The following is a 25,994-nucleotide window of genomic DNA, read 5'->3' as shown; positions in this document are numbered from 1 at the left end:
TCTTATAGACAAAAATATATTAAAATTATATTTTCTCTAAGGACTAAGGATCCCACTGTTTGCCAAATAATTTCAAAAATGCCAAAAAATGTAATAAACAACTTTTAAAATTTACAAAAAAGTAAAAATATATATTTTTTAGGTTCGATGGACTGAAAGATATAAGAGCTGCTTTTTCCATTAAATACTAAAGCTAGAATTGGCCGTACTATACCCCTTTAATTAGGAAGTAAGACTTTACTTACTGAGCATACAAAGCAAGTGTCATGCCAGGTGTAGCCCAGAGCTTCCAGGAACATGTCACCAGCTTCTATGGGAAATTCACATCCATGGCATATAGTTCCAAAGAGGGCATAATAATCTGTATTGAGGCAGGGCAGAGAGACATAACTTAAACACAATGAAGTTGTAGAATGATCGTTCCTAGAAGGCAGCAACAAAATCAGGATTAAATGAGATGCTAAAGATAAAGATATTAGGAATTTGAAACATTTCAGGAGATGGCATAACGTTTGGCTTCAAAGATATGTTTAGCATGTTTCAGGATTCCCTTGGTAAATATTATTTATGCAACCTAACATTCTTGATTATAATTTTCCATGTAATACTTCTCACTTCTCTCCAACTACTTAATTGCCTAAATACGTATAAAGAAGAACTGTTCTGGCTGGGCACAGTGACTCACGCCTGTAATCCCAGCACTTTGGGAGGCTGAGGCAGGTGGATCATGAGGTAAAGAGATCAAGAGCATCCAGGCAAACATGGCGAAACCCTGTCTCTACTAAAATACAAAAATTAACTGGGCGTCGTGGCACGCACCTATAGTCTCAGCTACTCAGGAGGCTGAGGCAGAAGAATTGCTTGAACCCAGTAGAGGGAGGCTGAAGTAAGCCAAGATCGCACCACTGCATTACAGCCTGGGTGACAGGGTGAGACTTTGTCTCAGGAGGAGGAAAAAAAAAAAAGGAGAAGAACTGTTTTGTGACCAGTTATCAGTAGAAATAACTGTTCTGAAGAAATACAAAGGACTTCTAATAACTAGCAATAGTGAGACTAATGGACAGAGACCTGGAACAAATGTCTGATATTGGCAAATTTTATAGTGTATCTGACTTGGTCAAGAAAGAAAAAGAAATGTTACAGGAAACTTGCATGAATAAGTGCTATGACTGAATTTCTAGTTAGACTGTATCACAACAATATTAGCCACAATTTATTTTGTTGTATTTTCCTTTCAATTTTGTAACTTCATGTTGAATAACCCTTGCCCAGAAAAGACCATTTACTTGACATAGACTACAGTTACAAGAATACTAACAGGATTTCCTTCTGAAGAAAGCAGTTTTGAGAAGATGTTTCTCTATTACTAAATTAGAATTTTCTTTCTTTCTTTTTTTTTTTTTTCATTAGAGAGACAGTCTTGATCTGTCACCCAGGCTGGAGTGCAGTGGTGTAATAATAGTTCACTGCATCCTCTACCTACCAGGCTCAAGCCATCCTCCTGTCACCATCTCCTGAGTAGCTGAGCCTACAGACACATATCACCATGCCCAGCTAATTAAAAAAAATTTTTTATGAAGAGACAGGGTCTTGGTAGGCTGCCCGTGCTGGTTTTGAACTCATAGCCTCAAGTGATAATCCTGCCTTAGCCTCCCAAAGAGCTAGGATTAAAGGCTTTGAGTCACTGTGTCTGGCCCTAATTTTCTTTCTTTTTTTTTTTGAGACAGAGTCTCGCTCTGTCGCCCAGGCTGAAGTGTAGTGGTTCGATCTTGGCTTACAGCAACCTCTGCCTCCCGGGTTCAAGCGATTCTCCTGCCTCACCCTCCTGAGTAGCTGGGACTACAGGAGAGGAGCCCATCAACATGCCTGGTTAATTATTTTTGTATTTTTAGTAGAGACAGGGTTTCACCGTGTTGGCCAGGCTGGTTGCCCTAATTTTCTTTTAAGCAGCTCCTCTCACTACTGTGTTGACTCATGGTTCACCCTTTGGCCTTTGACATTGACAGTCCAACCTCAGCTGGAGAGGAAGGCGGGCTATAATTTGCAACTCAATTCACCTTTCTTAGCAACTGTCAATCTTTAGTATTCCTTCGCACCATTTGCTCAGCATAGATCCATGCAGTCTACTGTGTGCCAGGCATTGTTCAAGGCGCCACAGGGCTACAGGGATGAAGAAGACAGTGGAGGCTGCTTTCCTCCTGGGGCTCATATTCTCATTGGAAAGAGGATGTCATGATTTATTGAATTTAAGAAATAAGTAATTTCAGATTATCATAAGTACCATAAAAAAAGAAAACAGTAATTTAATATAAAATAATTGGGGGGGCACTAAGCTATTTAGGAAAATTAGAAAAGGCCTCTCTGAAGATATAATAGTTGCAACAAAATGTGAAGAATAAGGAGAAATTGCCACAGAAAAGCTGATGAAGAACATTACAGTTAGAAGAAACAGTTAAGCACAAAAGTCCGGAGGAAGGAAGGATCTCAGCATGTTCAGAAAACGCCAAGGGGCTGGGTATGGGTAGAATCTGGTGACAGAAGGTAAGGTGGGAAGAGATGAGGATGGCAAAACAAGCCCTAGTAAGAAGTGTAATTTGATGGGGCATGGTGGCTTACGCCTGTAATCCTAGCACTTTTGGAGGCCGAGGCAGGCGAATCACTTGAGGTCAGGAGTTCTACAATATCCTGGCCAACATGGTGAAATCCTGTCTCTACTAAAAAGACAAAAATATTAGCTGGGCATGCTGGCAGGCACCTGTAATCCCAGCTACTCAGGAGGTGAGGCAGGAGAACTGCCTGAACCCGGGAGGTGGAGGCTGCAGGGAGCCGAGATCAGGCCACTGCACTCCGGCCTGGGTGGCAGAGTGAGACTCTATCTCAAAAAAAAAAAAAACCAAAGAGAAGTGTAATTTTTTTTCTAGTGGAAGCCACTAAGGGGTTTAAGCCTGATCTAATTCACATTTTAAAAAAATATTACTATAGCTGCTCTGTGCCTGCTATTTTGGAGGCTGGAAGGAATGGGAGGGGCGATACCATTTAGGTGCTAATTACAATGACCAGACAAAGGGTGAAAGCAAGTTAGATTGAGTGACAGTTAAAATGTAGAGAAATAAATGAATATGATATACAATGGAGGTAGAACTGCCAGGATTTACTATTTAGATAGGATAAGGAAAGAACAAGGGAAAAAGCAGAATCCAACATGGTCTGAATGTTTTTAGCTAGTGGACGGTGGGATTATTTATTGAGATGAAGGAGACTGGGTTCAGAAATGGTTTGGGGGTTAAAAGAAAAAAAAGAACAAAAACAGACCAAGTTGATTAGATGTGACATTTATATAAATATTCAATAACATTTTTCCTCTTCTATAAGCAATTATTTGGTTTTTAAAATATGACTTCAAATACATTAAATACGGTATTAAGGCTACATAGTTTTATGTGTTTTGGCTAGATAGGGGCTACCTGCCAGTTAGTCAAAATGTTTTCCAAAGCTGCTAAAACAAACAAATCAAACTAAAAACAAAACATACAAAAAACCCCAGTTCTTTCTTCAGAAAAATTAAGTAGAATTACAAAATATTAAGTATTCTTGTTGAATCGAGGAAGGCAGCTTGTGGCCAACTTGTCCCAAAACAGCCCATGGGGAATTTCACTGGAATTTCTGGGGTTCCTGGGAGACAGTCTAGAATATACTCAGGTTGGTTCAAACTAAGGAGCTAAAAGGAAGATGAAAATAAGAGAATATTGAGTGGGCAAAGAACGGCTGAATAATGATACAGCTTCAATTCAGAAGCTGACTGCTCCTTTAACTCCACTATTCTGGAATATCCCCTTCTTCTAGCACAGCACTTTCAATTTCAAGGTAGAATAAAACTCAGTAGTGAAAATGTGGTGTAGTGAGTGAAGGCATGATAAGGGAAAAATGTTTTATATTTTGAAACGTGTATGTGGTAGTAATATCTAAGTAAGGGATATATTAATAAATAAATCTTACGAAAGTTCATGTACAGACTTTGGGAAGGAAAAGGAAATGTTCTGAGTTTATGTGATAAGACAAATGTAGTAGATAGGTCCTTATAGTCTAGTTTATTAAAAACCATTTTACCACGGGAACAATCCAAGTCAGGATTACCTTCTCATTCAGTAAAAGTATCAAAGGATTTCAAGTTTATTTTCAAGACAGTTGCCTTAAAGTGCAAATCAATATCATATTCTAAAGTGGAACATTTCTGATGTTTACAACCACTCAAAATTCACTACTGGACTATAAGAAGTGGCCTTAAGGTACAAGATTTGGTAGAATTTATATCCATGAATTATTGGGAATTCAAGCAAAATATTTTTCCTACTAAGTAATGCTTACATTTTCAATTATTATAATAAAGTTGGGAATATCTATTTTGACAAAGTCACATTAAAAATTCTACATAAGGCCAGGCACGGTGGGTCATGCCTGTAATCCTGGTACTTTGGGAGGCTGAAGCAGGTGGATCACCTGAGGTCAGGAGTTCGAGACCAGCCTGGCCAACATGATGAAACCCTGTCTCTACTAAAAATACAAAATTAGTTGGGCACGGTGGTGCATGCCTGTAATCCCAGCTACTTGGGAGGCTGAGGCAGAAGAATTGCTTGAACCTGGAAGGCAGAGGCTGCAGTGAGCTGAGATCGCACCATTGCACTCCAGCCTGGGCAACATGAGCGAGACTCCATCTCAAAAGAAAAAAAATCTACATAGTTTTTTTCTGTATGTTTAGAGTAATATTAAATGCTCCCAAAATAATTAAGAAAGTGACTTTGCCTAACATTTTTTTTGAACTTTATAGTCATATATGGGTTAATGTTTTACCTTTATTCAAAATTCAAGAAACAAATGGCTCCCTGATCTTACCAGTCTCACAGTAGGGTTCACCATCCTCCAAGTGAAAAACATTGTTCCGAATGGGCTTTCCACAGGCTACACACACGAAACAGGAAACATGCCAAGTTTGTTTCAACGCATTGATGACTTCCTGTTACAGAAAGGTAATTGGATGTTAAAAAAGAAGACAATAAATACATAAATGTTTATTCTAATATCTGTACTGGTAAATCCCTGTAAAGCTAATCCAAAGTAGGCACACATACTTCATTTTTGTCTTGAGCTTTCCCTCAAAGTAACAGGATACATAAGAACAGACTCACAAATCATCTAAACTGATGCATGTTTAGATGCGTGTTCTTTACAAATGCCAATCAATAAACTTAAATAATGACTACTATGTTATTTATACATTATATACACAGTGAATAAAGTAAGCATATTTCATAAGTGCTTACTACAAAACTTTCTGCTTCCTCTCAAAGGGTGCCAGGAAAAATTAACTTACAAAGGTTTTATGGTATTATCTGCAAAAGTTCTGAAGGAAAGAGGAAGCATTTAAAAATTAAAACAAACCTATACTTTGGTGCATTTTAGAAGCAATAATATAATCAGTGTAATCCAATCAGTTTAACAAGTGTTTAGGCTTTCATAAATTAGTTATGACAGCCCTAAAGCACAGACTCAAATGAGTATCTAAAACTTGGACCATAAAGCATGGATTCTAGTCAACAATGGCCCAATGGTTAAATATACCAAGCTACAAAGTTTTGGGCCAGATATTAATGAGTAAAGAGGTTCTGGGGAGCTGGTTTTACAAAAAATCATTTCTATGGATTGAGAGAAAGATGGAGGCATTAAAATATTTTTTGATGAATAATTAATACTCTTCCTATAATATTTATCACAAAAAAAGAGAATGTTATACATAAAGCATGGTTACAATTTTGTAAATGAATTACTTATAAAGAGCAAACTGGAAGAAAACACACCATAAGGTTAACAGTAATTATCTGTGATTAGTAAATATTTACGTCATTTAAATTTATTCTTTACATATTTTTGTTTTATTGTTCTTGAGTGAACTGTTTTCTTTTATAAAAAAGAAAGAGCCAGGGGCGGTGGCTCACGCCTGTAATCCCAGCACTTTGGGAGGCAGAGTCAGGTAGATCACAAGATCAGGAGATTGAGACCAGCCTGACCAACATGGTGAAATGCCGTCTCTACTAAAAATACAAAAAAATTAGCTGGGCATGGTGGTGCGTGCCTGTAATCTGAGGCAGGAGAATCACTTGAACCTAGGAGGCAGAGGTTGCAGTAAGCTGAGATCATGCCACTGCACTCCAGCCTGGAGGACAGAGCGAGACTTCATTTCAAAAAGAAAAAGAAATACATATACATACACACACACATTATATGTATATATGTATGCATGTGTGTACATATGTATATATATGTGCATATATATATACACAGAGATAGATATAGACATAGAATTATTAGCAATAGACAATTTTATAGTTCACTACTGAAGGATAATGGGAAGAAACAGATATTTAGATGCAAAAAAATCACGATGAACATATATAGAAGATGTACATTGAATCAAACCATCTCCCAAGGTTTCCAGAGTATTCTTCCCTTTCCATTCTTTTTTTTTTTTAATTGTACTTTAGGTTCTGGGGTTCATTTGCAGATCATACAGGATTGTTGCATAGGTACACACATGGCAATGTGGTTTGCTGCCTCCATCCCCCCGTCACCTACATCTGGCATTTCTCCCTGTTATCTCTCCCCGACCTCCCGACAACCTCATTGTCCCTCCCTTGGCCCCCACCCAAGAGACCCCACTGTGTGATGCTCCCCTCCCTGTGTCCATGTGTTCTCGTTGTTCAACACCCGCCTATGAGTGAGAACATGCGCTGTTTGATTTTCTGTTCTTTTGTCACTTTGCTGAGAATGATGGTTTCCAGATCCATCCATGTCCCTATGAAGGACAAGAACTCATCATTTTTTATGGCTGCATGGTATTCCATGGTGTATATGTGCCACATTATCCTTGTCTAGTCTATCGTCGATGGGCATTTGGGTTGGTTCCAGGTCTTTGCTATTGTAAACAGTGCCGCTATGAACATACATGTGTATGTATCTTTGTAATAGAATGATTTATAATCCTTTGGGTATATACCCAGTAATGGGATTGCTGTGTCAAATGGAATTTCTATTGTTAGATCCTTGAGGAAGTGCCACACTGTCTTCCACAATGGTTGAACTAATTTACACTCCCACCAACAGTGTTAAAGTGTTTCTATTTCTCCATATCCTCTCCAGCATCTGTTGTCTCCAGATTTTTTAATGACTGCCATTCTAACTGGCGTGAGGTGGTATCTCAATGTGGTTTTGATTTGCATTTTTCTAATAATCAGTGATGACGAGCATTTTTTCACATGATTGTTGGCCTCATATATGACTTCTTTTGAAAATGTCTGTTTATACCCTTCTCCCACTTTTGGATGGGTTTGTTTGCTTTTTTCTTGTAAATCTGTTTTAGTTCTTTGTAGATGCTGGATATTAGCCCTTTGCCAGATGGGTAGATTGCAAAAATTTTTTCCCATTCTGTTGGTTGCTGGTTCATTCTAATGATTGTTTCTTATGCTGTACAGAAGCTCTGGCATTTCATTAGGTCCCATTTGTCTATTTTGACTTTTGTTGCCAATACTTTTGGTGTTTTAGTCATGAGCCTATGCCTATGGCCTGAATGGTTTTGCCTAGGTTTTCTTCTAGGGTTTTTATGGTGTTAGGTTTTACTATCTCCATCAAGTTACCAATGACCTTCTTCACAGAACTGGAAAAAACCACCTTAAACTTCATATGGAACCAAAAGAAAGCCTGCATAGCCAAGACAATCCTAAGCAAAAAGAACAAAGCTGGAGGCATCACACTACCTGATTTCAAACTATACTACAAAGCTACAGTAATCGAAACAGCATGGGACTAGTACCAAAACAGAGATATAGACCAATGGAACAGAACAGAGGCCTTCGATGCAATGCCACACATCTACAACCATCTGATCTTTGACAAACCTGACAAAAATAAGCAATGGGGAAAGGATTCCCTGTTTAATAAATGATGTTGGGAAAACTGGCTAACAGTGTGCAGAAAGCAGAAACTGGACCTCTTCCTGAGACCTTACACTATAATTAACTCCATATGGATTAAAGACTTAAACTCTTTCCATTCTTGAGACAAATCTTTCTTTAACAGGTAATCAAATAACTAAAACACCATCTACACAAGCTATCGAAGTTCTGGTTCATCTCCAAAGCAATATAAGTATGAGATTTCCATTTCTTAGAACTTTATTTGGTTCTAAGAAACTAACTTCACTTTGTTTTATTATTCTAGCATTCATAGAACATACTGATATGCTAAAACAGTCTTAATGAATATTCCATTAATTATGTGTTATTATTTGGGACGGTACAGTCTGAACCATTCCACTTCTTTGTTCCCAACATACTACACAAATTAATAATCTAGAAATATTTCAGGTGGCATATTTATAATTTTAAGTGTCTTCTAAGTTTTAGACACCTTTAAGGATATCCTAAGAGATATATTAAGACTACACAATAATGCATACTAACTATTCTCTCAATTAATAAGAATTAGAGTTTCATTATCATATTTTCACATGGAGAGTGTATTCGAGTTCAGTAGGGCCATTTCCAACTTTTGTGTGAAGCCACATATTTTGGCTTCTTCTGAAATCAAATTCCAGCTCCTCATCTCCCATAAAGTATGCCTGACTCTTACTTTATAATTGCAAACTAGGTATTCCAGAGCAAGAAATTCATGTGTTCATCATTATTTATTATATACTGTATCTGATTCCTAAATTATTCCTTTTTTGCAAAAAAAGGAAAAAAAACTATTTTTCCATCACATGTGCACCCTCATAAAACTGAGGTTATATTTTTAAACATTGTATGTATTCAAGAAAAATATATCATTTATAAACCTCATGTTTTATATATTTCATGAAATCAGTGTCCTGTGCTTGAACTCTGACAAGTGGGGAAATACTGCCCTTATAAAAGCTATGGAATTTAATTTAAAACAGTGAAGGTGTCAGTTCTGAGAACTCAGCTGTGTGTGGTCCCATGTGACCTCTTCATTCCTGAGCAAACAGGGTCCTGTTGAGGAAGCACACCCACAGTAAATTATTTTTCCCCCACAGTGGCTAGACTTTCACCAGACAAGTCAGCACTCAGTGAGACAAAACCAAAGACAACCTAACCCCATGAGTCCGATATATTTCCACAGAGCTCTATTTAGTTTTGCTTTACAATAATAAATAGTGATAAAAGCAGAGAGGGCATAAAGCAAGAAGAAAATAAAAAGTTAAAATGATAGAAAAGTTTCATATCAAAAAATCATTCTACTTTAAAACTCAGTAAGGAAAAAAAAAAACAAAACATTTCCAATACTTACTCCAAGGATCTTCCTTTGGCATCTACCACACTCAGGAGCGAAGAATTTCTCATAACAAAGCTCACAATATAGGGCTCCTTTTTCCTCTACAAATCCAATGTAGGCCATTGTATTTTTGCAGTGAGCGCAGTTAAATTCTTCCGGGTGCCAAGATTTCCCCAGCGCCACTAAGAATGGTCCTCTGACAGAAGAAAATGAAGTCAACTAAGTTTGAGAATAAAAGTTTCCAGAGTTAGCCTGGATAGAACCTCTTTTATGCACTGTCCAGTCAATTAAACACTTGCTCAGTTTTCCTCCTTAAGGACTGAACTCATGGGTGTTGGGTGTTGTAAATTCACATTGGGACTCTGCATTTATGTGAAGAGAAAAGGGGAGAGGAGTACTTAAGGGTTTCCTTCAAGAAAGGGTACTCCCCACCCCTTTTTCTGTCTTAAGGGACTTTGATGATATGTTTCATTGACCTTAAATGAACCAATCTGTCTGCATCATGAGAAGGATTGAGAATGAGGATGTTAACTGTGACTGTGACAGAACATGAAACAACCAGAAAAGAAAATATGGTTTAGGTAGAGAAGAGACTTTGATACTTCTATAAAAGAAACAAACAAAAATTTCAATTTGGTAAGTCGAAGTGCTAAAAATAGTAATAATTATTACCTGAGACCATTTCTCTTCCCCACACATTGTTTCATATACTTATTTCTCAACTTTACTAAACACATCAAATCCTTACCCTCCAAAATGTCTACAGAAACTGTAAACTAGATATTATGGATTGTCTGAAACTACTAGGAAAGGTTTTGTTTCATTCAAATATGACTGTTTTCAAAAATTTAATCTTATTGTGGTAAGAACCCTTAAAACAAAATCCACTCACTTAACAGATTTTTTTTTTTTTTTTTGAGACGAAGTCTCGCTCTATCACCCAGGCTGGAGTGCAGTGGCGTGATCTTGGCTCACTGCTACCTCCGCCTCAGGTGCAAGTGATTCTCCTGCCTCAGCCTCCCGAGCAGCTGGGACTACAGGTGCGTGCCACCACGCCCAGATAATTTTTTGTATTTTTAGTAGAGATGAGGTTTCACCATGTTGGCCAGGATGGTCTCAATCTCTTGATCTTGTGATCTGCCTGCCTCAGCTTCCCAAAGTGCTGGGATTACTCGCAGTGAGCCACCTCGCCTGGCCACTTAACAGAATTTTAAGAGTACAATGTAATATATTGTTAGCGATGGACACAATGTTGTACAGCAGATCTCTAGAACTGATTCATCTTGCGTAACTGAAATTTTATACTCACTGTGTGCCAACTTCCCTCTCCCCCTTCCCCAACATGACTGATTTTTAACACACATTTATATCAAGGTAACAAATGTTTGTAACAAGAGTTTGTTCCCCCCATTAAATACTATATGGTCATGAACTGATAAGATGGGCTTGGTTTGCTGGGCAGAAATCCATTATGAATCCTTATCTAGTCATGAAGCCTGCAGAGACTAACCATTCTAGCCTCTGCAACATACTTTTCAGTAGCTATATCACACTAATTTATATTCATAGAGAGGCTTTACCTCCAAGGCACTTTTACACTTATCTAATTTGTCCATGCAACATTCCTGTGCGATAGACCAGGACAGTTATTATGAATTCAGTTTAACAGATAGAGAAGCCAAGATACAGAATGTTCAAAAGATATGACAAATATAAAATCACTGACTGAGCCAAGGCCAGAAGCTGAATTTCCTAATTTCTAGTATGCCACTCTAGTCAACTGATATTCTGCCTTTGACCTCATTAACATCACTTATCAGCCCTAGGCGACCATATGGTAATTATTAGTAAGCATCAGACACCAGACTTCTAGGCAGATTATAAACAGGAGAAGACACAGCAATGTGTATCACAAAATCACAGCATTTTTAAACTTCTGACAGTAACATAAACCTTGCTATTCAATAACTATCTCCCACTGTAAATTCTTTGTCAACATATTGATGTTTACTCAGAATCAGTACCTAATTCTGCAAGAGTCACAAAAGGAGAAAAGAAATTTTTTATGTGGCGTATAAGAGGGTATTTTCTTCCCCCACTTTTTGTTAACTTGTTTCTTATTTATAACATGATGCCACTTTGTATAAGCTAGTACATACCATTCTCTCTCTCTTTTTTTTTTTGTAGATAAAGTGGATTTATTCAATTGAACAATAAGAGATAATTTTAAATAAAGTTTTAAGCAGAAAATATCCAACAAGAATGCAAAACTTAATCCTAGTACAAGAATAATTACAATATAAATCCATGGGGTGTATTATTTTCTTAGGATTGCCATAAAAAATTGCCACAACCTTAGCAAAACAACAAAAATTTACTTCCTCACAATTCTGGAAGATCAAAGTCTGAAATCAAGGTTTCAGCAGGGTGGTGCTCCCTTCAAAGGCCCTAGGAGAGAATTCTTTCCTTTCCTCTCCTAGGTTCCCGTGGATTCAGGCATTCCTTGACTCATGACCACATCACTCCATTCTCTACCTCCAGGGTCACACTGCCTCTTTTATATATGTCTTCTCATCTATGCATCTGTCCCTAGTGTTCCTGAGGCTCTCTCTTATAAGGGTACATGTGGTTGCATTGGGGGCCCACCCAGATAATTCTGTATAAGCTTCTCCTTTCAAGAGCTTTAGTTTAATCACATTTTTTGGACACACAAAGTGTTTGAGATAAGCAGTTTACTATTATTATTTTTAAAACTTTAGGGTACCATACTTTTGTTATGACTAATAAGGAATGCCTTTGTGTTTATTAATTTCTGCCAGAAAAGAAAGGGCTATCGATGACCTATTCTGTAATCGAGTATCTTACATTTGGTAAGTGGGCTGCCATTTTTAACTGACTAATAACAATCCTATGCAACAATTTCATTCATCTAATTTTCTCAGTGTATATTTGGCAAGTAGTATATCAGCAAAGATAAACCAGGAGTCACATTGCTCAAAGCCAGACAAAGTTTGATGAGTGACCTGCGCTTTTCTGCCAGGTGGATAATTTATACATGCATGAAAAATCTTCCAGACTCAATTTACTGCGACCATAACACAGGGTATGGTAGAGCTTTGGGGTTTCATGCTACTATCTGGCTGCACATTGAAACAGATTCAAAACCATTTACTAGGGTGAGTTTTTCACTAGGGCCCATCTTTAGCTCATTCATAAGGCTGGAGGACTCTTGAGGCCACTATTCTTATTTGGCTTCCCAATTTTCAAAGAAGTCAATCCAACTTCAAACTGCATTCTGTTAAAGCATAAGTGTTGGTATGTACCTGGAACAAAATGAAAAGCTCTGCTCCTGGAACATGTCTATTGGTGCTATCAAATATTTGACTAAGTTCATCTGAGAAAAAAAAAGACATTTAAGAATAACTGATCAAGGAAAATACATTCCATTTGCCAGATTTTCTAAAATATGTGTTGAGTTCAAGTCAGCTCAACAGAAAACTGGGTTCTGTGAATCACAGCATATTGGGCCTGCTGCACCCCACAGGATTATTCCTTTTATGAAGGGTGCTTCTTGTGATACATCAGCTTGTACTGACAGTTGTTACAGGACAGAGCTCTATGAAATTCACCCTTGCTCTTCCTGCAGGTTGTTGCTGGAGTGTTGTTTGTTAGATCACTCAGCATTATTTTCACATTGACTCATTCAGAAAAATTCTTCTCTGATTTTTGTAGCAAGAACTGTTATGCTTTTTCTCAGCAATAGTCTTTTTTTTTTTTTGAGATGGAATCTCACTCTGTTGCTCAGGCTGGAGTGCAGTGGTATGATCTCGGCTCACTGCAACCTCCACCTCCCAGGTTCAAGTGATTCTCCTGCCTCAGCCTCCCGAGTAGCTGAGATTACAGGTGTGCGCCACCACGCCCAGCTAATTTTTTGTATTTTTAGTAGAGACGGGGTTTCACCATGTTGGCCAGGCTTGTCTCAAACTCCTGACCTCGTGATTTGCCCACCTTGGCCTCTCGAAGTGCTGGGATTACAGGCGTCAGCCACCGCGCCCAGCTAGCAATAGTCTTATTTTTATCTTACTGCAAATTGCAAAACTACTTTTCATTTTTGGTAGACTGCTAGAAGGCCAAAAGCCAAATTTACAGTCTAACCAGAGGCAAGTGGGCAGGTCATTACTGGAGTACTGTCCAGTCTCAATGTTAGCTTCATTTTTCACAAGTCCACCCATGAATTTCATTCTTTTTCCCCTTTTGTAATTTATAAGATTATCTTATATTTCACATATCCTTGAAAATCTTTTAAAAAACTTACTGTGATATATAGTTCACTATAAATACATATGCTAAAACTATCATCCATTAAAAGGATGACTTTAAAATATTTCATTAGTTCCTTTCAAACAGCAAAAGGAATGTCAGACAGTAAAGAAATTCCCTCTGCACCTTTAAAAAACAAGTTGAAAATGACTCTTACTCCTGTCAGATCTCCTTTCTTAAACAAGCATGCTCAGGGCAACTACTGGCCTAACTTGATACTTCTTGGCTATCCTGAAAGAACATCTTTCCCCACCAATGCCCTTGAAATTATGCATAGATCAAACAATGAAATAAATCTCTTACATATAGCAAAGTGTTCTCCTCTCTGTGTCAGCAAAGACTATTTTAACAAATTCATTAACACAGGATTAGCACTAAAGAAGTTCTTTTTCCACGTAGGATTGAGTTTCCGTTTGTGACCAGGAATGACAGGCTTGGATAATTGCAGAGTGGAATTAAGTATTCAGCTATCTCTTGGCTAGTACTCGATGTCCTGTGAGGCCTTACTAAGTACATGATAACTGACAAATGTAGGGAAAAGAGGGACTTAAAGCATTTGATTGGAGAGAGAAGAGCTATAGCATGAAACTTTTCACCCTGTTTATCTTCTGTGAGACCTATCCCAAAAAGGGGGTCAGGTGGGGGAAGGAAAGAAAAGGTAGGAAAGGATGCTAAGCAAGAGTTCAGAGAGAAAGAAAAGCTTACAAACACAAAGGTGAAAGGAACTGCAGATTTCAACAGGCACAACCTAACTGGGATTTAGCTTCAAAATCCGATGCTTATTTTTTGCTTCCCTTTGTTATTTAATTGTCATAATAACCCCAGTGATAGAAATTAACTTTTCCATATACATAAAGATCAAGGAAACATCAGAGAAATCAGTCAACTTTTCTAAGATCATATGGACGACAAACTAACTGTAAAACTGGAATTTTTCGAAGCCCAAACAAAACAGATTTTATTAGACCAAAAATTACTGCATCAACAGAAGTCAGTAACAAAAGTCTCCCGATGCTATAAAAAACAACTGACATGCTCAAGAATAAAAATGGAATCCGATATTCTACTTAGTTAGATACACTAATACAAATGTACAAAACACTTTTATATTTTGTATTTGTCTACATAAAGGGAGAGCCTGGCATGAGCAAAGGGCAAAAGAACAACGCAGCCACAGGAACAAAGTGAAATAGAAACAAGATAATTGGGAAAAACTGCATATATATACATTCACAAACACATACACAAACACAAGCAGGAAGGGAGTAAAAGAGAATCAAACACACGGTGACTATCGTCTTGGAATACTCAAAACTGCAGATATTAACAATCCTTCCTAAAATTTGGAAACACTATATTTTGTCACTCTTAATTCTTCATTTCCAGTGGATTATACCCAAACTTCCCAATTTGGAACATTAAAAAAATAATTCTTTCATTGAATATTATCTTTAATTTGTAGTCCTTTAACATACTACATTTAAAGGGTTGTGAGGCCACCTATAGTTTTATATTTGAAAAGCACAAATGACTTGCTTCTCAAAAATGAATGCGCAGGTAAAATGAGTTTAAACATAATAGTGAATAAAGAGAACAAGTTCTAAGGAGGTGACGTTAATTGACAACTTTTTAAAAGTCTACTGAAGACAATTATAGTCAATTCTTTTTATTGAGATTATTATAAAATCTTGCAAAGCAAGATAAACGTAATTCAATAATAAGACAAATGAGATATAATTTCAATTTGGCAACACTAATATGTATTCTAAAAATATTTAAAAGTTCATCTAGCAATTGAACAAAAATTTACTAAATGCAATATGTGCTAAGTACTATTCTAGAAATAGGAAATCTAGAAAAAGTCAAAAAAAAAAAAAAAACCCTGCTTGCATGGAACTTATAAGCTAAAGTAGGACAGGGAGACAACAAGATAAATAAATAAAATACATGGCATGTTAGATATTAAAGGCTGAGAAGAAAAATAAAGCAGGGAGGGCAGACAGGAAGACGGTATATGTGGGTAATGGTGATGAAATGAGAGAATTTAAATAGGTGACCAGGAACACTCTGATATTTGAGTAAAGACCCTCTCCATGAGAGTGGGTAGAACCTGTGACCAAGATAGGGTATCACTCCTGTGATTAAATAACTCTAAATCCCAAAATGGATTGTACAGATACAATTACATCCCCCTATGCTGGGTGCAGTGGCTCACACCTGCAATCCCAGCACTTTGGGAGGTGGAGGTGGGTGGATCCCCTGAGATCAGGAGTTCGAGACCAGAATGGCCGAAATAGTGAAACCCCGTCTCTACTAAAAATCTAAAAATACAAAAAATTAGCTGGGCACATGTCTGTAGTCCCAGTTCCTCGGGAGGCTGAGGCAGGAGAATTGCTTGAACCTAGGAGGCAGAGGTTGCAGTGAGCCGAGATTGCACCACTGCACTCCAGCATGGGCAACAGAGTGAGACTCCACCTCAAAAAAAAAAAAAAAAAAAAAAGCAAAAACTGAAAAACAATTACATCCCCTAATCAGTGGATACTGAGTTAATAAAAAAACAGATGATCCTGGATGGGCCTGACCTAATCAGGTGAGACCTTAAAAGAGGTTAAAAAGCAACATCAGAGGCTCTACTGCTGGCCCTGGGGAAGAAACCAATTATGCTGTGAACTGTCTAAGGTGGGGACGGCCTATAAGGATGTCAGTCCTAGAGCTACAAGGACCTGAATTTGTGCAACAACCTGAGTGAGACTGGAAGAAGATCTGGATCTCTAAATAACTGCAGCTCAGCTGACACCATGATTTCAGCCTGGTGAGATTCTGAGCAGGGGACTCAGCTAACCCATAGACTCAAGACACAGAAACTGTGAGACAGTGGCTGGGCATAGTGGCTCACGCCTCTAATCCCAGCACTTTGAGAGGCTGAGACGAGTGGATCACTTGAGGCCAGGAGTACGAGATCAGCTTGGGCAACATGGTGAAACCCCATCTCTACTAATAATACAAAAGTTAGCTGGGCATGGTGGTGTGTACCTGTGGTCACAGCTATTTGGGAGGCTGAGGCAGGAGAATCTGTTGCCCCTGGAAGGCAGAGGCTGCAGTAAGCTGAGATCCCGCCACTACATTCCAGCCTGGGCAATAGCGTGAGACTCGGTCTCAAAAAACAAAAACAAAAACAAAGAAATAAAAACTGTGAGACACCTTAGTGTTATTTTTAGTAATCTCAAGTCTTTTTTTTTTTTTCTTGGTAGTTTAGCTAATGACCTTTCCAAGGAACCAACTTGTAGTTTCATTGATTTATTTATTTATTTATTTATTTATTTATTTTTTTGAGACAGAGTCTCACTCTGTTGCTCAGGCTGGAGTGTAGTGGCATGATGTTGGCTCACTACAACCTCTGCCTCTTGGGTTCAAGTAATTCTTCTGCCTCAGCTTCCTCAGTAGCTGGGACTACAGGCATGCACTACCACGCCGGGCTAATTTTTGTGTTTTTAGTAGAGACAGGGTTTCACCATATTAACCAGGCTGGTTTCAAACTCTTAACCTCACGATCCGCCCTCCTCGGCCTCCCAAAGTGCTGAGATTACAGGTGTGAGCCACCATGCCTGGCCAGTTTCACTGGTTTTTTAAAATTTTCAATTTCATTCATTTCTGCTGTAATCTTTGCTCTTGTATTCCTTCCATATTTTGGATTTAGTTTTGATTTTTTTCTAGAGTCTTAAGGTAGAAGGCAATGTTATTGATTTGAGATTGTTCTTCCTTCTAAATGCAGACTTTGCCAGCTATCAATTTCCCTCTAAGCACTGCTTTAGCTGCATTCAATAAGTTTTGGTATATCATTTTCATTCAGCTCAAAGTATTTTCTAGTTTCCCTTGTGATTTCTTTTCTGATCCATTAGTTGTTTAAAGAGTGTGTTTTTTATTTCTACATATTTATGAGTTGCCCAAATTTTCTTCTGTTATTGATTTCTAATTTCATTCCATTCTGGTCAGAGAGCATACTTTGTATCATTTCAGTTCTTTTAAATTTATTGAAACTTGTTTTATGCCTTAACATATGGTCTATCCTGGAGAATGTTCTATGTACACTTCAGAAGAATACCTATTCTGCTGTATTCTGCTGTTGCTGAGTGAAATGTTCTATAGATATCTGTTAAAGTCTACTTGGTATTTAGTGTTGTTCAATATTTCTAATTTTTTTTTTTTTCTGATCAGTCATCAATTATATCCATTAATTAAAGTGGAGTGTTGAAGTTTCTAACTATTACTACTGAATTACATATATTACTCCCTTCTATTCTGCCAGTTTTTATTTCACTTATTTTGTTGTTCTGTTAGGTAAATACATGTTTATAACTCATATTTTCTTGATGGATTTAACTTTTTATCATGATAAAATGTAGACTCTGTCTCTAGTATTTTTTGTCTTAATACCGATTTTTTCTGATGTTGTACAGTCATTCTAACTCTTTTTTGGTTACTATTTGCATAATATATTTTTCTATACTTTTACTGGTAACATATTTGTATCTTTTTTTAAAACTGTGTCTCTTGTAGACAACTTAAAGTTAGATTATAATTTTATCTACCCTGCCCCTCTCTCTTTTAGCTGGAGTGTGTGACATATTTAGTTTAATGTAACCTACTGAGAAAGTAGGATTTATTAGTGCCATTTTGCTATTCATTTTCTCTATGTTGTATGTCTTTTTGGTTCCCTTTCCTACATAAAAAGTAAAAGAGGAATCAAGGTCATCAGCTAATAGTGATGATGGGAAAGGAGATTTTAGAAGTCTGAGGCAATAACATTGCCTTCTACCTTAAGACTCTAGAAAGAAGATGCAAAATCGGTTTTTTGGGGAAAGTGGGAAAGTAAACATACTAGAGAAACATAGCAGTTTTTTGTTACTATTAAGAACATACCTGGGGAAAAGAAAGAACATACCTGAGATTAGTAGTGATGAATTTAAAATGAGACTGGTTAGTGTGATTGTGGGATTCCTTCCAGTCACACCCATCTGTTCAGGTGTGAGCATGGAGTAAACTAGAAACATATACAATGGTGCCAGTATGGTAACTTTCATAGAAGTTTTCAACGGACATTTGTTGTACAAAATATTGATTTGATTATAAATAGACTTCTGAACCTTATTGCTTTACATTCTTTTCAAATAACGTAAATTGGTTTATTAAAGTTAGATAATCCTCACCTCTCCTTCTTGCACTGATGTAATCCTAGATGTATCTCTATTTGACTTACCATATTAATTTGGTTGTTGATTTGCTTGTTTGTATTTTTGATTAGACTATAAACTGAATTACTTTCCCAGGACTGCCTTAACAAAGTGCTGCAGACTGAGTGGCTTCAACAGCAAGAATTTATTTTCTCACGGTTCTGGAAGCTAGAAGTTCAAGGTCAAACGTCAAGAGGGCCTCTCCTCTTAGTGTACAGATGGTCATGTTCTCCATGTGTCTCACATGGTCTTTCCTCTATGTGTGTCAGTGTCTTCTTTCCTCTTATAATGACACCAGTTACATTTAATTGAGGTCCACCCTACTGACCTCATTTTACCTCTTTGAAGAACAAATGCCCTCTTCAAATATAATTTCATTCTGAGATATGGAATTTGGGACTTCAGCAAATGAATTTTGAGAAGACACAGTTTGGTTCATAACAGTAACCTTTTTAAGGGAAAAGAGCATGTCCTTGATTTTTTGTGCCACTGATATCTGAGGAGAGTGGTACACAAAATACTCAATGAATGTTGCTTATACTCAATTAGATGAGAAACTAGAAAACTGAGCCCCAGGTCACCTACATGAGTTTAAGAATACATATACGTGGTACAAAATAATTTTTTTTTTTTTTTTTTTTTTTTTGAGATGGAATATCACTCTTGCTACCCAGGCTGGAGTGCAATGGCGCGATCTCGGCTCACCGCAACGGCGCGATCTCGGCTCACCGCAACCTCCGCGTCCTGGGTTCAGGCAATTCTCCTGCCTCAGCCTCCTGAGTAGCTGGGATTACAAGCACAAAATAATTTTAGAGGGGAGATAAGAATATTTAACTGTTCAACTTGTTTATTATCTATTCTCTTCTTTCTCATCGATTCATTCAAACACTATGAATGAAAGCACATTGCCATACTCTTCAGTTATGGCAGGTTTACTGAAGCTATTTTTCTGATTTAATACAGTAATATATATTATTGCGTGTATATTTATTCATCACAAACACACACACAACCCTTGTGCAATAAATTAGAAAGACTGAAGTGGCAGAGAGAATAAAATAAACATCACATTTTGCAAATCCAATTATCTAGGGATTGTAACTCCTGATTTTGGGGTACAGTTCTCTTTTGGGCTTTTTTCTAAAGCATACTGCCTATATGTAATGTTTACTATTATACTCTTAAAAACAGTGGGATAAAACAGTGCCTAGTTCATTATAGGACCCTCAATAAATATTTAATGAATTAATGAAAGTATTTCAGAATCAAACAGATGGATTCCAGCCCTGGCTCTATTATTTAACCAGCTCTGTGACTTTGGACAAATTAATCTAAGCCTCCGTATTACCACCTATAAAACAGGCATAAGAATATATATCTACTAGCAGGAAAATATGCCATTATATGAAAAATATACTTGCACACTCATGTTTATAGCAGCACAATTCACAATTGCAAAAATATGGACTCAGCCCAAATGCCTATCAATCAATGAGTGGATAAAGAAATTGTGGTGTACACACACACACACACACACACACACACAGAGGAATACTGGCATTCACAGCGATCTGGATGGGACTGGAGACAATTATTCTAAGTGAAGTAACTCAGGAATGGAACCCCAAACATCGCTATGTTCTCACTCATACATGGGAGCTAAGCTGTGAGGATGCAAAGGCATAAAGAATGATATAATGGACTTTGGGGACTCGGGGAAAGAAAGGGAAAGGGGTGAGTGATAAAAGACTACAAATTAGGTTCAGAGTACACTGCACAGGTGATGGGTGCACCAAAATCTCACAAATCGCCTCTAAAGAACATTCATGTAACCAAGTACCACCTGTTACCCAAAAACCTATGGAAATAAAAATATTTTTTTAAAAAGAATAGTATTAATTCTTTGGAGTTATTTTGGGGATCCAGTAGAATGATACTATTAAAGTTCTTGGCATGATACCGTCATGTTCAATATAGAGAAGCTATCTTGCTATCTTTATTGCTAGGCTTAAATACATGTCTTGGTGTATAATTTCTTCACACAAAATTGGAATCATACTTTTGAGTTCCTTATTTCATTTTTGCCATATTAATATGATACTATAAACATTTTGCTATGTACTGGTAGTTAAAAGCATGAATAAAAATTAAAGTTAGACAAAGCTGGATTCAAATTCAGGTTATTTACTAAATATGAAACTTCAAGCAAATATATAACTTCTCTGGGCCTCAATTTTCTCAACCTTGAAGTGGAATGATCATAGCAACTGTCTCACAGGGCTATTACGAAAATTCAGGCAAAATTCTTAGTGCAATATTTGGAATATGCCAAAAACACATTTAATACAACTATTATCTGAAAATTACATTACATAGATGTGCACATTTATGTTCTTTCTAATCTTTCACAACAGTAAATAGTAAAATTTTGGTCTCTGTCTTGCTTATGAGTCTTGGTCAATGTCTTTAGTTGTTTCCTTAAATACAAGGGCTAATATATTAAGCCAGGAACCCTTTTATTTTCAAGTAAAATCTTAATCAGTGGGGATGGTAAATAAACCTATAAATAAAGGGGTGCTCAGAGACTGAAATAAATGGTAAAACAGGCAAAAAAATTCTGCATGCTTTTCCTTGGTAAACTGAGATGGTGCTCCTTATGAGAGAATTTTAAAAATCACTGAGTAAAAAGCAAATCACTAATATTAAGACTTTTTCTCTCACTGGAATAAACAATGGATTGGCTGTATATGGTTTTTCTGGTGCTGCACTGTAGGCAGACAAAACAATAGCAATGTGGCTATTTAAGCATTCCATATTAAGAAGAAATTTAAGCACTATAAGCCCCTTAATTCTTTCACAAAGATGTCAAGAAGCTAAACATAAATAGTTCAGTTAACTCCATGTAATACAAATGGTCAACAGATTTTAATGCCACTAGATCTAACACTTAAGAAATAAGCTAGAATGTTCATAAGCCCATTCTACCAGGGAAAGTGAAATGTGGTTTTGGCTGCAACTACCTGATTTTCTATGATTGTCTATTATCCTAGCATTCCTACAGTCAATCTATTCACAAGTATGAGTCAAAGAAATGGTGCTTCTATCATAATTTGACTGGAACTGTCCCATAGCAAACTTAAAGCTTCAATAGAAGTTCCTGAAATGTAACTTCCTATTCATTTGTAGCTAGTCAAAGTGATGTCACCATAATATAATTTAGGCAAAACATCCATAAACTTTTCACAATTCAAATAAATCCAAAAATTTTAAACATCAGATCCAAATAAGATTAGCTATGGAATTTTAAATTGAATGTGTTCTATAAAGAGATAACCAGTTCAGTTCTAACATTCAGATTTCTGAAGTTTTCTAAAACAATCAACTCTGCTGAAAAAAAACAGAACAATAAAACATAAAATATGCTTTAGTTTGCCTTTACTTAAAAAGTTTCTTTGCAAATTTGAAATATTGAAAAGTAAATATAAAACAAAACAACATAAATTAGTACAAATAATATAAATTACATAGTAGAAAACTCACAATGTAAATTATGAATTTAAACTTCTCCAAGCTTTCCAGGGTACAATACTCTGCATTGAAAGTATCAAGCCTGAAACTGCAGCTCGTTTTTAAAACAGGTGTCCAAGAGAATGTCACTTGATCTAAAGCCTTCTTGCTTTGGTAAGTAATACTGACACTGAGGCCAAGAACTAGAATTATGCTTTGACTAGGCCTCTGAACTGACCACAATCGATTCAAGCTGCTTAAGCGTTTGAGCACCAGGCAAATGTGCTATGTTAATTACTGTTACATGATCTTGACATGAACTAATCCCCATTCCTATTAACTTCCTTAGTAAATGAAGCTTTAATGCTTAACTGATAACAAGTTCTGGATAATTCAGAACAATATAAAATTTAACAGATGAGGGAGCAATAAGTGATGGCTACTCATGTTAGCATAATACATATTTATTTTACATGGCAGGATGATTGTATATTAAAATTGCATCCTGGCCTGGCATTAAATTTAAAACCAAGGCAGGTAGGGGTGGTAAATGTAATTTCTACTTTGATCTTCATATTTTCTCCATACTAAGTACGTTTTTTAGGAGTGCCAGAAGTGGTGGTTACAGGATATCATGAAATTTGATAACTAGACAACATGAATCAGCAAATGATGTGGTATGACATTTTGTTAACTCACCCAGTAATTACTTGCTTACAATAGCATACAAATAACAGCAGACTCCTGTCTCCACAAAGGGTGTTTTTATCCAGAATATAGTTTCCCTAAGCATCAGTCTAGGCAACCAAAGTACTATAACTTATAGAAGCAATGTTACAAGTCAGAGTTTGTTTCTATTTTATCAGTATTAAACCAAAAACATAACAGCTAAATGCAGGTAGTAATTAAAACATTGCTTTCTTTATTAGGATAAAGCAGCAACATACTAGATCTTATATTAAATATTTCTGTAAGACAGAGACCCCACACTAATACTTTTAGGAAAATGACTAACCAAATTGACATTATGGCCTAAATGATGAATGGGTCTAGAGTCAGGCATGATCTATGCAGTTAAACATTTACTGAATGCCTCCTGTGTGTTGAATACTACACTAGACTTTGGAAACCTCTACTGATTTTCCCTTTCTCCCCATGACCACTATTACTACTCCCACTGCTGCTGGCTAATTCTTACTAAGCAGACACTCACTCTGAAAAATACAATTTAAGTGAAAAATAACAGCTTACAAAATACTGCATTATTATTCCATTTTTGTAAAATAGTATCTGTCCTTATGAGTGAATGTTTTAAAAGTCTGAAAGAAAATAGTAGTACAGTTACCTTGGGAGGTGGGATTATGTGTGAATTTTGTTTTTTGTTTTCTGTGTTTCTACGTTTTTTAAATGTCATAATGAACATTGACTACTTTTAAAATAAAAAAAAATCTATTCAATTTTGAATGACACACTGTGTGCTATGTTCTTGAAATATATATTATTTAATTAATAGTAGGCTAAAGAGAGGGGTATTTATATTTGATTCTTAAATGAAGTATTGAGGTTTCCTGGCTCCATTTTAAATATTACCTAGAAACATTATGCTATAATTATATAATAGAAGAGATGAAAACGTAATTAAGTTTTAATCTTATTCAACTTCAGAGAAGTCATTGTTTCAATTATTTCAAAGTAGGACAAATTTAAAAAGAAGAGAGTCTGAACAAAATCACTTTAAAGGATCATTTGTTCCTGCCAACAAGGCAACTCACAAAGTGCAACAGGTCCTTGGGGTGGGATGCCTGCAATCAGCATTGCTGCCTACACTGCCAACATTCTAAAAGCCCCTTATTGAGAAATATTCAGAGATTCAATAAGCTGCAGTACAGTGCATTCTTAAGGGCTCTGAGACGTTTCTCTTCTTGTAACTTAAGAGACAATGAAACAGGTTTGGATACAACATATACATATACATATATATACGTATATACGTATATATATATACACACACACACACACACACATATATATATATATATTTTTAAGGTGGAGTCTCGCTCTGTCGCCCAGGCTGGAGTTCAGTGGTGCGATCTCGGCTCACTGCAACCTCCGCCTCCAGGGTTCAGGGTATACTCCTGCCTCAGCCTCCCAAGTAGCTAAGACTGCAGGCGTGCATCACTACACCCAGCTAATTTTTGTATTTTTAGTAGAGATGGGGTTTCACCATGTTAGCCAGGATGGTCTTGATCTCCTGACCTTATGATCCGCCCACCTTGGCCTCCCAAAGTGCTGGGATTTACAGGCGTGAGCCACTGTGCCTGGCCTTTTTATTTTTGAGATGGAGTCTTGCTCTGTTGCCCAGGCTGGAGTGCAGTGGTGCAATCTCGGCTCACTGCAACTTCTGCCTCCCACATTCAAACAATTCTCTTGCTTCAGCCTCCCAAGTAGCTGGGATTACAGGTGCATGCCACACACTCGGCTAACTTTTTGTATTTTTAGTAGAGATGGAGTATCATCATGTTAGCCAGGCTCGTCTCGATCTCCTGCCCTCGTGAACCGCCCACTCGGCCTCCCAAAGTGCTGAGATTACAGATGTGAGCCACTGCACCAGGCCCAGATAAAACATATTTTAAAGAAGCAGGTCATAACCTAATTTAACATTCAAAACATTTATGAATAGGTCTGAAGGTACCTTTCAGTGCCTGTCTACTCAAAAATCCAATCTTCTTTTTCTCTAAGGCTCAAAGTTCTTTAATGTCACCAGTTATTTTTCATCTAAATGAATGTCCTCACTTGCATAATTTGTAGAATAATGAAATTAGGATAAGTGATTTTCAGGGTCCCTTTGAGTCTTAAAATTTTATTATTCTCTGAAAAACCACATTAATCACTTTTTCCTTAGTTCTAATAGGAATTGATAACTGATAATGAACACAATTAGTACTTTTATTTTCACAGAGCTAGTATTACCTTTCATTAAAGTAGATTCTAATAGATATTCATATTTATCTACTCAATAATTAGTACTCTATAGGATTATGGCAAGAATATTTTCACTAATTATATTACACATTTCAAAATGCAAAAAAAGAAAATTAGCATTAAGTACTTTCAAGAAAATTTCAAAAAACAACCAACCTGATGACCTGGTTACAGTGGGCACACATTGGAGTTCGTTTCCCTGCTGGAATGTGCTCAGCTCTTTGCACTAAAGTGTCCTGGTCGCTTGGCTGAGGTTGTCCCAAAGCTGAGTTGGTTGGTGCCACTGCTCCTGAGGAAGTAGCACTGTTTGAGATTCTTCCAGTGGAAGGTACTAGGAGTTAAAACAGAAGAATCAGAATGAGAATAAGCCACATATAAACTTTTCCTAACAATCAAATAATAAAAATTATTATTTTAATAATAATCTATTCACTTGTTATTCTCTCACTCACATTTACAGTGAAGTGATGAATCAAACACCAGGCTGTGACTATGCAAATGAATAGGAAAGAAAACCAAAGATTCCAACCGAGTGAAAGAATTACGACAGATGTATGCATAGAATGTTTTAAGAAAAGCATCTCCTCTGCTTCTAAGAGGAGATGGTTAAGG

At 36.9% G+C, this 25,994-nt stretch overlaps 1 protein-coding gene across 9 annotated transcripts in view; it reads right to left on the bottom strand.

Moving 5' to 3' along the window:
- The window catches only part of PDLIM5 (PDZ and LIM domain 5), a 220,485-nt gene that overhangs the window by 5,462 nt on the left and 189,029 nt on the right, over positions 1-25,994 (bottom strand). For all 9 annotated transcript variants that reach the window (XM_012437702.3, XM_012437695.3, XM_064369296.1 and 6 more), the window contains 4 exons: positions 25,539-25,713; positions 9,358-9,538; positions 4,891-5,011; positions 246-361 (listed from right to left, as the gene is read on the bottom strand). In XM_012437702.3, coding sequence (XP_012293125.3) covers positions 246-361; positions 4,891-5,011; positions 9,358-9,538; positions 25,539-25,713 — 593 coding nt within the window. The remainder of the gene's footprint in view (positions 1-245; positions 362-4,890; positions 5,012-9,357; positions 9,539-25,538; positions 25,714-25,994) is intronic.

The sequence above is a fragment of the Aotus nancymaae genome, unplaced genomic scaffold (genome assembly GCF_030222135.1).
Source record: "Aotus nancymaae isolate 86718 unplaced genomic scaffold, 86718_ANA_hifiasm-v0.15.2.pri h1tg000006l, whole genome shotgun sequence".
NCBI classification, from domain to species: Eukaryota; Metazoa; Chordata; class Mammalia; order Primates; family Aotidae; genus Aotus; species Aotus nancymaae.
This window is presented reverse-complemented; position numbering and strand designations above follow the sequence as displayed.